Below are 15,157 nucleotides of genomic sequence, written 5' to 3' on the forward strand. Positions count from 1 at the left end.
CATCAGTTAACAGTGTTTCTCTCTATCCTCTTTAGCTTTTTTTTTTTTGGTGGGGGGAGGGCGGGGGAAACTTTGCCTTTTTGGAGCAATGCTAGTTTTTATTGTTTTGTTTATAATGAGCTGTATAGACATCTTTTTCTGGGATATTTGTTATAGAGAAAGTGACCTTTTTTCCAGACTTTCAAATTGTCTTTTTTGAATTCTTAAGTGTTGTGATTTATTTTGGATGAGAATTTATTTTTATTTCTAGACGTTTTCTTTCATTCTTCAGAAAATCATCCAGAACTTAAGAAATTGTGTAATTAAAAACAACACAACATTGTTGTTTAGGTGAAAGTGTACAGAACAAATTAGTTTCCCTTTTAACAATTTATATAGCTTGTTCTCTGACATTGGTTGTATTCCCTACAGAGTGTCAGTACTTTCTCCCCATTTCTACTTTGGGTTCCCACTCCATTTGCCTAGTTTCCCTGCCCTTTCCTGCCTTTTAAACTTTGCTTTTGAGCAGTTGCTGTCCATCTGGTCTCTTACAGTTGATTGCTCTCAGGAGCATGTTCCTCCTGGGTATTATCGTTCACTGTATAGACCTGTCTTTCATGTGACTTCTGGGAGTGGCTTCATTTTTAAGTGCTACAGTCTTAGGGTTCCTTCCCCCAGTCTCTATCAGACTAGTAATTCTGGTCGTTTTTAAAAATCTTTTTGTGAATTGAGTGAGGTTTACACACAAGATCATCAGTTTTGCATTCAACAAATCATATACTTTGTTCTATTTCAATAATTGCAGTCCCCTCCATGGAACAATAGTTATTCCCCTTCCTCCATGTAGTTCCTGTTTGCATCCCACCTGCCTTCCCATCCCTTCTCAACTTTGTCCTTAGGAAAATGTTGCCCTTTTGATTTTGAATGATTGACTATTCCATGGTGAGCATTACCTTGTTAGTGTTGTCCCTCCCTATATATATACCTATCTACTGCTTGGCTAAAATTGGGGCACAAGGATGATGGAGGACCATTGTCTCAGGTTCCTCCAGTCTCTTTTTGACCAGTAAAGTGCTCTTTTTTTTAAAATAATTTTGAGTTTTATTCCACATTTTCTCTGGAACCCTCTACTGTGATCCCTTTCAGGACAATTGGTAGTGGTAACCAGGCACTGTCTAGTTTTCCTGGTATCAGAGTTGTGGAGACTGACGTTCACGTGTTCTCTTAGTCCATTGGACTGATTTCCAAGCCTTTTCAGTTCTTATCATTCTTCTTTGTTCAGTATATGGAGAGACCAATAGCTATACCGTAGACGGCTGCTCATGAGCAATTAAGATCCCAGATGCTAAGTGTGGTTATTTTTATGAATTTGAATTAGTTCTACTTTTTTCTCCCACTGTCACTGATACTCTCTAGTCATTCAGTGGTGGTAGCTGTGCTCCATGTAGTTCTGGTCTCAGTGGAGGCTGTGGTTCATTTGGTTCTTTGAAGAATTATTTCCTTGAGTCATTAGTTTTCTTTGCTCTTCTTTGCTCTGAACAGAGAAAGACCAATAGTTATAACTTAAATGGCCACTGCCACTTAGATCCCGGTCACTATTCACCAAAGTAGGATGTAGAACATTGTCTTTATGAAGGACTGTGTTAAGCCATTTGACCTAGACGTCCCCTGAGACTATCGTCCCTAGCCCTGAAGCCCGGTATCGCATATCTTAGTCACAGGGGTGTTTGATTATGGCTAAAAGGTGTTCTTGATTGAGACCCTGTACACTCTATTATATTGTTGTTAATAAGTGCCACAGAGTTGGTTCTAACTCATAGTGACTCTGTATAGAGTTTCTCAGGCTTTTAAATCTTCACAAGAGTAGAAAGCATCTTTTTCCAGTGGAGTGGCTGGGCAGGCTCGAACCATGGATCCCTGGTGGTTCACAGTACACGAAGTCACCGCACTTCCGTATACTTACTTACTATTTTGTTGTTGTTGAAGAATCAGTAACGAGTCATAGTGACCTTATGCACAACAGAATGAAACACTGCCGAGTCATGTGCCAGTGTTACACTTGTTGCCTGAGCCCACTCCTGCTGCCACTGTGTCAGTCTATCTTACTGGGGGTCTTCCTCTTTTTTGCTGAACATCCACTTCACAAAGCATAATGTCATTCTCCAGGGCCTGGCCCCTCCTAATAATATGTCCAAAGTATAAGAGATGAAATCTCACCATACTGGATTCTAAGGAGCATTCTGGCTGTACTTCTTTTAACACAGATTTGTTTGTTCTTTTGATAGTCCCTGGTACTTTTAATATTATTTTCCATCACCATAACTCAAATGCATCAGTCTTCCTTATACATTGTCAGCTTTCACATGCAGATGAGGCTATTGAAAGTATCATATTTTGGGTTCCTCATGAGTGTTCTAGAATACTCATTGACCGCAATGCTGCCCATGCTTGTCATGATCCACATGATTGAAAGCCTTTGCATAGTCAATAAAGCACTGGTGTTTTCTGCTTTCAGCTAAGACCCATCTGACATCAGCAGTGATATCTGTTGTTGCACATCCCTGTCTGAATCCAGGCTGAACCTCTAGGAGCTCCCTGACAATCTACTGTTGCAGCTGTTTTTGAATTATCTTTAGCAAAATTTTTTACTTGCTTGCAATATTAATGATATTGTCCGATGATTTCCGCATTATGTTAGGTCACCTTTCTTTGGAATGTGCACAAAATGGATCTCTTTCCATCAGTTGGCCAGGTAGCTGTCTTCCTTATTTCTTGGCATAGATGAGTGAGTGCCTCCTGTGCTGCTTCAGTTCATTGAAAGATTTCAGTTTGTATTCCATCAATTCCTGGAGCCTTGTTCTTTGCTAGTCCTTTCAGTGCATCTTGGATTTCTTCCTTCCATTTCTTGATCATATGCTATCTCTTGAAATGGCTAAACATCGACCATTTCTTTTTGGTATGGTGACTCTGTGTATTCCTTTTTTTTTTTTTTTTTAACCCTTTCTGTAACATTAAATATTTTGCCTATAGAATCCTTTAATATTTAAGTTGAGACTTGAGTTTTTTTCTCCAGTTCCCTGAACTTGAGAAATGCTGAGTGTTTTCTAACTCCTAATCTTTGCACATTTCATTACAATATTAGACTTTTGCCTTTTTGAGCTCCCCTTTGAAATTTTTTATTCAGCTCTTTTACCTCATTTCTTTCATTTATATTAGCATCTCTGTGCTGAAGAGCAGGTTTCAGAGTCTCTTCTGATATCCATTTTGGTCTTTTCCTTCTTTCTTGTCTTCTTAATGACGTTTTGCTTTCTTCCTGTATGATGTTCTTGATATCATTCCACAACTCTTTCTGGTTCTGTCATTAGTGTCCAGTTCATCAAATCTGTTCTTGAGATGATCTCTAAATTCTGGTGGGTTATATTCAAGGCTATATTTTGACTCTCACTGACTTAATGTAATTTTCTTCAGCTTCTGCCTGAACTTTCAGAATATAAGCTGTGGAGGGTCTCTTCCACAGTCTGTTCCTGGCTTTGTTTTGGCTTATGATACGGAGCTTTTCCATGGTCTCTTTCCACAGATGTAATCAATTTGCCATTTTAGCTTACTAACACCTAGGATATCGATCTTTATGTATTCCATTTTGCTTTTGACAACTTCTAGTTTTCCTAGATTCATACTTCATATGTTTCATGTTCTAACTATTAATGGATATGTACAGCTGTTGCTCCTCATTTTCACTTGTAACCCATCAGCAAATGAATGTCCCGAAAGCTTACGTCATATAACAGTCAACTCTACTTTGAGGAGGCAGCTCTTCCCCAGTTCCATTTTGAGTGCCTTTCAACTAGAGGGGTTGATTTTCTGGTACTATATTGACAGTATTCTGGTGCCCTTCATCATGTTTCAGTAGTCAGTATTGTAGTGCGGCAGTGTCCATGTAAGATTTCCAATGACTGTCCTTTCTACTCTGTCTTATACTGGAAGCTCAGCTGAACGGTCCACCATGGGTTACCCTGCTGGTATTAAAATATTGGTGGCATGGTGTCCAGAATCACAGCAACATGCGAGCCATCACAGTACAACAAATTGACAGATGAGTGGTGGCTATTATGTGTTGTTGTTGTTGTTAAGTGCTGTCAAGTCTATTCTGACTCAGCGATTTGTATAGGGTTTCTGAGGACCAGCTGGTGACTGAACTACCATACCAGTCTGATGGTTTGTAGTCCAGTACTTATACTGCAGTGCCATACCAAGACTCCAAAGAACAAACTAGGTTTTCTATAATTCACACAAATGTCTTGAGTTCTTTTTCTTTTTCTTTTTTCTTTAGTTTTTATTGTGGATTGAATAAAAGTTTACAGGGCAGATGATCAGTTTTACATTCAACAAATCATATACCTTGTCTCATTACAATGATAATAATCCCCTCCATGTGCCATCAGTTAACAGTATTTCTCTCTATTCACTTTTAGCTCTTATATTTTTTTTTAAAAAAAGAACACTTAGGCTTATATAATAATTTACACCACCAAAGGGCACATTCTGCAAGTTTGCCTCCTGGCCACCAGCTCTTAGTCCCTCTCTTCCCATGAATCTAGAGTCCTCAGCTGCTTCCTCTCTCCATGTTCCCGTCTCTGCCTCCATCTCTGGTGTTGCTGCTTCTCTGGATAAGGTCCCGCATTCCACTTGTGCTCTTCTCCCTTAATGATCTTAGGGTCCTTTGTTTCTAGATTGATTTTTTTCTATCGTACAGATTCTTTGTGCTGTCTAACAACAAAATACTAAATTTGTATTGAAAACTCACTTCACTCAGAACTAGGAATGTGATATGAATAGACACTGTTGAAATGGGAAATCTGCTGTGACGGCTTTTTAGTAGTAAAGTCTTTGAATTTTCTTTGTTGTTAGTACCATTAAGTTGGTTCCAACTCATAGCAACCTTTTATAGAATTTCTGAGGAGCAGCTGGTGGGTTTGAACTGCCAACCTTGTAGTTTTCAGTCCAGTGTTGATCCTACAGTGCCAATTTTGTTTAGGTCCTTAAAAGAAAAATAAATAAATAAATAAATAAAAGTTGATGTTGTTAAGTGCTGTCAAGTCGGTTCTGACCTATAGCAAACCCTGTATAGAGTTTCCCAGTTGTAACTGGTTGAGTTTGAACCACTGACCTTGCGGTTCAAACTGACTTTGCAGTCCAGTGCGTTTACCCCCAGCACTACACCAGGACTCCACCAAAATCTGTAAAAAATTAAATATTATAGTAGTAAGATATGTCATAATAAAAATTCCTGTTAGATGAGAGATTCGCTGATCCCAAATCAAATACTCACTTTGTCTAACTAACTCCATTTTAATTTTCAGATATTTTGAAGATGAAGAAGAAGACTCTAGCAATGTTGATTTGCCTTACATTCCTGCTGAAAACTCACCCACCCGCCAGCAATTCCATTCTAAGCCTGCAGATTCTGACAGTGATGATGACCCTTTGGAGGCATTCATGGCTGAAGTGGAGGCAAGTGTCAACTTTTTAGCTCTTTCTTAAGAATATTTACCAATTAGAAATCAAGTTAATCTAGCTAGTATGTAAATCTTATTTGAGAATTTTCCTCTAGTCATCTCTAGTTTCTTGTATTTACTTCCATTTGCTCTGCAGTATTTTCAGAGGTGATTGGCAGCTAGGAATGTGAATTGTAACCCTTTTTTCTCATTATTTTGTGTATGAAGATTTTCAGACACAAATGTAGAATACAGTGATCCTCATGTACCCATCATTGAGTGCCCATCATTAAACTTTTTTGTCAGTTAACTTTAGGTCAGTGTGTGTTGTCTGACCCCTTGGACACTGGTTCCTTTTTGGATGATTTTGAAGCAGATCCTAGGCATATCATTTCATCTCTTAAGTATTTCTTTACATCTCTGTTGTTGTTGTTAAGTGTCGCGGAGTTGGTTCCGACTCATAGTGACCCTACACAGGGTTTCCGAGGCTGTAAATCTTTACAGGAGCAGAAAGCCTCATCTTTCTCCCACGAACAGCTGTTAGTTTCGAACAGCTGACCTTGCGGTTCGCAGCCCAATTCGTAACCACTACGCTACCAGAGCTCCTGTACATCTCTATTAGGTAGCGCTTAAAATATGTAACCAACATATCATTGTGACATCTTTTGAAAAGTCATGAACTGTCCTTCTATCTGTTAGCTGGTATTCTTGTGATTTTCTTCCTTACAGTTTCTAAACCATGGAGGTGCTCCTAAAGTTGTATATACGAGGTGGTATCAAAAAGATTGTGGATCATTCCATTATCTTTTCATTTCATTTTCCACGAACTTTTTGAAGCTTAGCAATATACTGATTTGGTATCTTCAGTCTCTACAGATTCCTTAGTGACACTTCATCCACGTCTGAAGCTTTTGTGACTGATTTTCAAATTCATGTTTTTTCTCTGGTTTCAGCTTTGCTTTTCTATGAGTAGATTGTTCATTTTTACATACGGGTGTCCCACTGACATCTTAAACCCAACTTAGGCCATCTTTCTTTGCCAACTAAGTCTTTGTATCTATATCTGTTAATGGTGCCGATATTAACAGTTACCTCAGCTTAAAATCTTGTGTTAACTTCTTCCTTCCACTTGCAACCCCCCTTTTCTTCTAGCAAATGATAGAAGCATGTGTGTAATTTTTTTTCTTTCTTTTGGTCCTCAAAATAACTAGAAAATGGGCAGAATATATATGAGCTGCGATTGACTTGATGACAGTGGGTTTAAGTGGTTGATACACATTGTTGTTGTTAAGTGCTTTCGAGTCAGTTCCCACTCGTAGCAACCCTGTATAGAGTTTCTAAGGAGCAGCAGGTAGGTTTGAACCACCGACCTTATGGTTAGCAGTACAGTGCTTAACCTACAGCGCCACACCAGGACCCTAAACCTAAACCCACTGCCATCAAGTTGATTTCCAGCTCATAGCGACCTATGTAGAGTTTCTGAGACTGTAAATTTTTACAAGAGCTGACAGCTTCATCTGTCTCTCACAGAACTGCTGGTGGATTTAAACTGCTGACTTGTGGTTAGCAGCCCACCAGCGCTCCATACATACATGTTGTTGTTATGTGCTGTCAAATTAGTTCCCACTCATAGCGATTCTGTATAGGGTTTCTAAGGAGCAGCTAGTGTTCACAGTTCAGTGCTGATCCTGCAATGCCACACCAGGAGTCATATTTATACATGTACATATATACATACATCCACACACGTACATACTTTAACTGATCACAAGACTGTGCCTTTAGATTATTCTAGTCACTTGCCACAGCTGGGACTCAAATCTAATTTTCCTTGCTTAGTAGTTGTGAGACGGTAGCTTCTTTTCAGTATGCTGTGCTATTTTCATCTCATTTGCCAGTCTATAATACCAATTTTATCGTTCTTTCCTTCATGTTCCCATTGTTACCCTGCTTTATCCCCTCACTAACTTTTTTTTTTAATGTTTTACTGTGAATTATGTGATAGTTTACATGGGAACATGGGAGAACATTAGTTTTACATTCATCCTATTGTATGTCGTTTCATTGCCATGGTTACTATCCCCTCCATGCAGCATCAACCAACCAAAGGGTATACACTGCAAGCCTGACCCCCTGTCATCAGCACACAGCCCTTCTCCGTTTCTGGGTGTAAAGTCCCCAGCTGCTCCATCTTTCCACATCATCCTCTCTGTCTCCATCTCTGGTGTCATTGCTTCTTTGGGTAGGGTCCGCTCTCTGCCCTTCTCCCTGGATGGTCCAAGGGACCTCCGCTCCTAGACTGAAAAGTTAATCACTTCCCTCCTTTTGCTACAAAACGTCTACCTTTACATTTCCAACCCTCACAATCAGTCCTAATTAACAATTATTCACTATTGTAGCACAAGAGACTTATCCACATTTCCTTTCATCAGCCCCACATAGACAGATTGGATACTACTCAGTGGAGATTCTACCTTCCTCCACGCCCTCTGGATCTAGCCTCCCTCTTGAAAGCTTGTAAGCCAGTCACTTCCTGCCTTTGTAGCGCCGTCCTCACCCCCACCCCATTTTGTGTAGCCAATATCCACTCTGTGTATGGAAGGGGTGGGAATGATCCTTGCTGTAAAGATTTGTTCCCTCTTTTGACCTCCTGCATCCATAGGTATAGGTCAAGTTCATCAGATTATATCAGACTACTCTTTTTGCCTCTTCTAGTTGAGTTCTGAACATCCAGTCATTGAAGCCAGGTCAAGTGGGTATTGTCTGCAAGTGTGGGTGTTCTTGTGCAAATGCCCTCTCTTATCAGCTGGACGCTTCACTCTCCACTCTAGCCCTCTGTGGTTGTGTCACTGACTCTGGGCCCAAGAGTCCCCAGATCTTGCCATACTGCTGGCCAACCAGGTCTCCACCTGAGTTCACAGGAGTCTATCCTCACTAGCTTTTGACTGGTATCAATGTTCTGCTTTTGGCAGCTGTAGAGTCCTAGACTAAAAGCAGGTTTCAAAAATTGCCACTTTACTTATGAAATAAAATCTTCCAATTCTTTACTTACCTGTTATCTGAAGTCTTTAGCCTGAAAATCAGTGTCTCCAGTAAGGAAGAAGAGGAAGAAAGAATTCAAGATATATGTGTTTTGTTTGGCCTGGACATTTCTTTTTCTAACAAGTGAGCCATATTTTTCAAATCAGAAGATTCTCCCAAAAAGTTCAGGCTGTTGGAATATTTTAAGGTTCTAAATTATATCATAAATTTAGGAGAGTGAATTCAAAAGATGATCAAAGATCAACTATTAAGACTCAAGCACAGTTTTTAAAATATTTGCGTATTTTACTTTGAAAAATCATTGTCAAAATAAAATTTTATGCTTTCTTGGAACATTTTGTTTAGCAAAAGCTATTTGTGGCATTTTTCCCAATTTGAAAATTCTTTATAAAGAGCTTTTAATGTGTTTAGTTGATATGATTCCATCTGGCCTTTTGTTTCATTAGGATCAGGCGGCTAGGGACATGAAGAGGCTTGAAGACAAGGACAAGGAAAGAAAAAACGTAAAGTAAGTTGTTTTCTTCGTCTTCACAATGGTTACATGGAACTTGCTAATGCATTGTAAAATCTATACTCCTAAAGTTTGTAGAAACTTTAATATGTCCCATATTAGTAGAAAATAGGGTAAATACCTATAGAATTGATCAGGAGCAGTAAGGATGGTACATAGTTATGTATATAGTCAGGAATGATAAGCCTAATTTTATTGAAGGAGTGGCATCATGCTTTAGCAACTGTAGCCAGAACTTGAAATGTTTTATTTTTTGAAGAAAAGAAGTTCTCCTCTTGTGCTCGCTAAATAACACTCCTCCTAAGGCTTTTGCTACCAGGCAAAAGGTATGCATGGTTGGACTTTTTCCTCCCTCTGCTTGGCAGTCACTTGCAAGCCCTCCTCAAGGTTCTTATGCCATCTGAAAGTTCAGCCCTCTTGTCAGTGCTTGCTTTGTGTTGCATCCTCTTCCAACTGCCCTATGTGGCATTGCTTATTGGTTGCCTTGGAATAGTTAGTGCTCTGAGTTAGGCAGAAAGTCTAACTAGAAAGAGAAGGTTGTGAGAACTGAGCAGCCATACTTCTAAAAGCTCTTGAAAGATGCAGTAGCTGGTGGCAGTCTCTGTGGCCATGTGAACTGCCTAGGCTTATGTCCAAATTCAATGAGGAATTGATGTCGTGAATCCCCTTGATAACTGACTCTTGGCAAAAAAGTTACTTCAGAGTTAAAAATTTTAGGTGCCATTAAGAACATTAAGACTTTTATTCCCCATACCAAATGTATATATTTAGAATTCACAATGCATGCAGGATTTCGTTTTATTTTTTTAAATATAAAATGCTTTTCACAACCGCAGTATGTCTGTTTTATGGGGTTGGCAAGGCTAGGATCCTTTGATACCTATCTTCACAGAGTTCTTACTCTTTATATGCTGGTTAGTAATTTAATATTTCCAGAGATGCTATATCATTCTGTCCAAAAGGAATGCAAACCAAAGCTTGAGTGAAACCATACATACATGAGGGGTGGATAGTTTACAGTGTGTTTATTGCTGCTTTGTTATTGTTAGTGTTGAGAGTTCCTGAGCTGAATGGAATTCAACACTAATCTGCTATAAGTATGGAGCTGGGTATGTGGAACATTTGCAGGGAAGTTTGTTTCTCCGCTTGTTTTTCCAGGGGTATTCGAGATGACATTGAAGAGGAAGATGACCAAGTGAGTTCCTATGCAGTATTTCTATCTTTTATTTTTACCCCCAAAGTCTATACTGGGGACAAGCTAGAGCTTGCCTTCACTGAGATGACCATTCCTGACATTCAGCAGGGAATGTCATTGGACTTGCTCGTGTTCTACATGTGTGACCAGTTGTTGATATAAAGATTGACATAGCTTTCTCTCATATTGAAGATGGACCTTTTGATCAACTATGACAACTAAAAACAAATAGGAGCTTTATTTATTTTTTTTAATGCAAAATCAAAAATGTTTATTTACATAAATCAAGAAATAGAGTAGTGTGGAATCTTTTGACAGCCTCTAGCTAAATCAAACCTGTATCTCTTTCTAAGAGTTCTATTTGTGTTTCTTGTATTTCAAGAAGAAAGATTAGTGTAATGCCTGTCTCTTAGTTTTTATTTTGTTTCTCCCACTGTTCATTTGTAGGATGATGAGAAGTAGTCTTCTCAGGTTTTTGACCTTTCTCATCTAAAGTGTCACCTTTCAAACTTGGATCAGTAAAGTCTTTAACATGTGTCTACAACCCTGGGCAGTGTAGGTAGAAGCTCCTCCCCAGAGAGGCTATGGGATAGGCAGCTCTGGAAAATCATTTTGTAGTACTATCTGCCTCATTCATTTCTTCAGATTATCCCTTGCAATATTGCTACTATTTGAGGGAAGAATTGCTAGGAAAAGTCTTGGCTGCCTTGGTAGGTATTAAACTGTGCAGTCATCTGGTATATCGTGTGCATTCATTACAGGAGCAGAAGTGGTCTTTGTTGTACTTGGATGTGATGATGTTTGTATGCTTTCCTGCAGGAAGCTTATTTTCGATACATGGCAGAAAATCCAACTGCTGGTGTGGTTCAGGAGGAGGAGGAAGATAATCTGGAGTATGATAGTGATGGAAATCCGATTGCACCTTCCAAAAAAATCATTGATCCTCTTCCTCCCATCGATCATTCAGAGGTATGGTGTTTCTTGCTGAATTTTCAGCACTACTGTTTAGATTTTTTTTCAATATTCAAGTACTCCTGATTCATACTCTTTGAGTATTTGTTCTTTGGGATCTTGTCATCTCTGCAGCATGACTGAGCCAAATTCTTTGAGGTCTGTCCTACAGCCTGTGCTTTTATTGAAGCAAGTGAATCACTTGCTCATTTTGAATTCTAGGTTAGAAAAATTTTTCCAAGCAATTGTACTTACTTTTAGGACTAAACCTTGTTATTTCTCTTTTAGAATGGATGGTTGAGCTGCATTTGTTTTTTTAATTGCTATAAATCTTTTCTATTGGATACAAATCTGTTCCTTGAGCACAGGCAGGAATTCTAGGTCCCTTAAACCAGGAAAAGGGAGTGGGCTGGTTTTCATCAACTCTGGTGATTTTACACCTAGAGCAGTAGTTTTCTGTGTGGTCCATGAATCCTTCGAGGTCCTAGAGACTCTTTTAGGGAGTCCATAAGGTCAAACCTATTTTTACAATGCAAGTAGCCATTCAGAAATGACCATTGGTCAAATTTTAGTACAGTGTCAAAGAAGAATATATATTTAAAAGTATATGAAAAGGCCATAAAAATACTTTCTTCCCTATTGTAAGTACATTTCTTTTAAACCAGATTTTCTTCGTAGACGTCACCCACACAAACAAAAAGCTTCTGCACCAGTTTGAGTTTGCATGTGCACTATGAGGCAATTTATATAAGTCAGACATGAAAGAGATCTGTCAAAGTGTCAAGCAATACCATACTTCTCACCAAACCTTTATTTGGAAAATAAACTTATTTTTATTAATATATTTATTTTAAAAATTTAGTGAGTTTATTATTACTCTTAAATGCATTAATATTTAACATTTTTAATTTTAATATAGTAAATATTGATAGTTAAAGTCACATAAGCGAAAAGCTTGCGCTTTTGTTTTATAAGTTTAAAAGGGACCTGAGATCAAAAAGTTTGAAAACTGGTAGTCTGAACTTACAGTACAGATTATATTCAATTTTTAAATGTTTCCTTTTGTACGGATGCTACCACATAATACATAGGGCAAATGAAATTAAATACGTGAAACTGATGTAGGAGGAAATGACCATGATACATATGAAAATCAGTACTTGAAGTAGCCAGTCATCTAATAAAAGATTTGGGAAACTTGACAGAAGACTTAAGTTTGATCACCATGCTGGAGTACCCTGTGATTGTTCCAGTGTAATAGTCTGTCAGGAAACTGTGGAAATGAGGGAAGGAAGGGGCCCTATCAGATCTCGTTACTTCAGGCAAAGAATGTTGAGTTGCATCAAGCCTCTGGAGAGAAGAGAAGACTCATTTCTCCAGAGGACAGCTCATCCCTTGTGCCCTTACTGTACCCCATCCGTTTCTAGGAGTTCTCTTTCTACTCTGAAGAAGCCTGTATTAGGTAGGAGGAGCCTGGGGTAGCCAGATTGTTGTTAGTTGCTGTTGAGCCAGTTCCATGATCTAAGGATGAGTTGATTATAGATGTTTCAGGATGTCAGAAGAGAATCATTTATCCAAATTCATGTGGTGATGTACCTGTGTTTTGTATCCTTCATACCATAAGCTATGGAAAGAGTAGAAGAAGTGATTTTTTTCAACTCTTCGAAGTTAAAAATGTTTGTCCATATATTTTCAAAAGTTAAATGAACAGCTGTTTTGAAAGAGCAGAACTCCATCTAAAGGCAGAACTATTTCCAAAGGAAATACTAGAAATATTTTTAAATCCTAGAACTAGGTGAACAGTTTACTTCGGAACATGTTATTGGGTAAAATACTTATTTTAAACAATTGTCCTCAGAAACTGTTGGCATTGTAGAGATTTCCTTAATCTGCTTCAAGGTCATTCAAGTCTATAGTGTGAAGTGTCTCTTTAGGATGAAGCTTGGTGTTTATGTTGAAAAAGGAATGGGAGAAGGTATGCGCTATACTTTTGGGGATGTGTGTCTTGAATTAATGAATTCCTTTGTTCTTTCAAGCTGGTTATGGCTTATGTGATATTTGTAAAAGTTTATTTTACATTAAAATCAAACTTACAGGATTGACTCTTGAATTCTAGACTAACTTTGAATAATTGGACCTGCAGATTGACTACCCACCATTTGAAAAAAATTTTTACAACGAGCATGAAGAGATAACCAACCTCACCCCACAGCAGTTAATAGATCTCCGGCATAAGCTCAATCTTCGGGTAAGACAATCGTTAAGCCAAATATTCTCTTATGAACATGCTATTATTACTTAGCCAAACTAAAATAACCTTCAATTTCTTTTCTGATGGTCCCTGAACTATCTTTGATAGAATAGTTATTATATCCCTTGGTTTTGTTTTTATCGTTTTCTTCCTTCAAGCAAGATTTTTATTTTTAAAATAATACATTTTAAAAATGTGATAGTTTACGTGGGAGAACACTAGCTTTACATTCATCCTATCGTATATCGTTTCATTACCATGGTTATAATACCCTCCATGCATCATCAACCAACCAAAGGGTATACCCTGCAAGCCTGCCCCCTGGTCGTCAGCACATAGCCCCTCTCCCTCTCTGGGTCTACAGTCCCCAGCCACTCCATCTCTCCATGTCATCGTCTCTGCCTCCATCTCTAGCGGCACTGCTTTTCTGGGTAGGGTCTCACACTCTGCTCTTCTCCCGTGATGGTTCCAGGGACCTCTGCTCCTGGATTGCATAGTCAGTCACTCCCCTCCTTTTGCTACAAAACATCCACCTTTACGTTACCAACCCTCAGTCAGTCCTGATAACAATTATTCATTTGTACCACAAGAGTCCTATCCCCGTCTCCTTTCATTAGCCCCACCCAGGCAGATTGGATACTACTCAGTGGAGATTCTGCCTTCCTCCGCACCCTCTGGATCTAGGTTCCCTCTTGAAATCTTGTAAGCCAGTCACTTCTTGCCTTTGTAGCCCTCCCATTTTGGGTAGCCAATGTCCAATTTGCCCATCCCTGTTTACTTTGTGTATGGAGGGGGTGGGAATGATCCTCGCTGTACCTTCGGGCAGTATTTTTAAGAATGAGTTGTTTTTTTCTTTCATGTGATAAACATGAGTGCTATATGTTCAGTCAACCTTGTATGTTACCATTTTGGAAAAATAGATTATTTTGATAATGTATTTCCAGAGTGTGTACCACTGTGCTTTGTGGGTTAGGGATAAAGAGTTAGGGATCCTATCTTCAGGAAGAGGAAACAAATTAATAGATGTAAACAGTGTAGGAACTCAAAACTATTTTTAAATTAAGATACACTTCTTAACTTACATATAGTATATTTGGTGGTGGTGATGTGCCGTGGAATAAGTTTTGACTCATAGTGACTGGGTTTCTGAGGCTGTAATTCTTTATGGGAGCAGAAAACCGCCTCTCTCCCGCAGAACCCAATTCGTAACCATTATGCTTAACCACTAGAAAATGAGCAATTTAAAAAAGTATTCATATACTGATTTCAGAATAATAGATTAAATTGACTATTAAAAGCATTTTGGTTCACATATTGATCACATTGTTAGGGTGCAACTAGATATTAGTTTATTGAACTTCACAGATAAATCATGCTGATAGTGATTTTTGTGTGGACAGCTTTCTGGCCTATGTCTGCCTTACCAGTTGAGCTCCTGAATTCTTAGATGTATGTGTGTGTGTGCATGCGTATGTGTGTACATACTTGTCTGTTTTCTGAGAGATACACCACCACAACCACCACCACCAAAAAAAAAAAAAATGTTAAGTGAAATTCTAATTGGAAGTCACCAGTATTGCTAGAGAGAATAACTGAAAGATTATTATTGTTGGAGTAAAAATGGAGGTTATAAATGTCACTCCTCACCTCACTGAGTGAGACACCCAACTTTGCTGGAATAACTGAAAATGGAGAACATGGTGTGGGCCGATTTCATTTAGCTCATTGGAATA

The 15,157-nt window shown here is 38.6% G+C and overlaps 1 protein-coding gene across 1 annotated transcript in view; it reads left to right on the forward strand.

The window, feature by feature from the left end:
- Positions 1-15,157, forward strand: part of DDX42 (DEAD (Asp-Glu-Ala-Asp) box helicase 42) — a 49,139-nt gene that overhangs the window by 21,288 nt on the left and 12,694 nt on the right. Inside the window, exons 3-7 of the mRNA XM_006833574.1 lie at positions 5,340-5,490; positions 8,963-9,024; positions 10,186-10,222; positions 11,042-11,191; positions 13,317-13,421. Of these exons, the coding sequence (XP_006833637.1) occupies positions 5,340-5,490; positions 8,963-9,024; positions 10,186-10,222; positions 11,042-11,191; positions 13,317-13,421 (505 nt within the window). The remainder of the gene's footprint in view (positions 1-5,339; positions 5,491-8,962; positions 9,025-10,185; positions 10,223-11,041; positions 11,192-13,316; positions 13,422-15,157) is intronic.

Source organism: Chrysochloris asiatica, unplaced genomic scaffold (genome assembly GCF_000296735.1).
Source record: "Chrysochloris asiatica unplaced genomic scaffold, ChrAsi1.0 scaffold00007, whole genome shotgun sequence".
Classification (NCBI taxonomy): Eukaryota; Metazoa; Chordata; class Mammalia; order Afrosoricida; family Chrysochloridae; genus Chrysochloris; species Chrysochloris asiatica.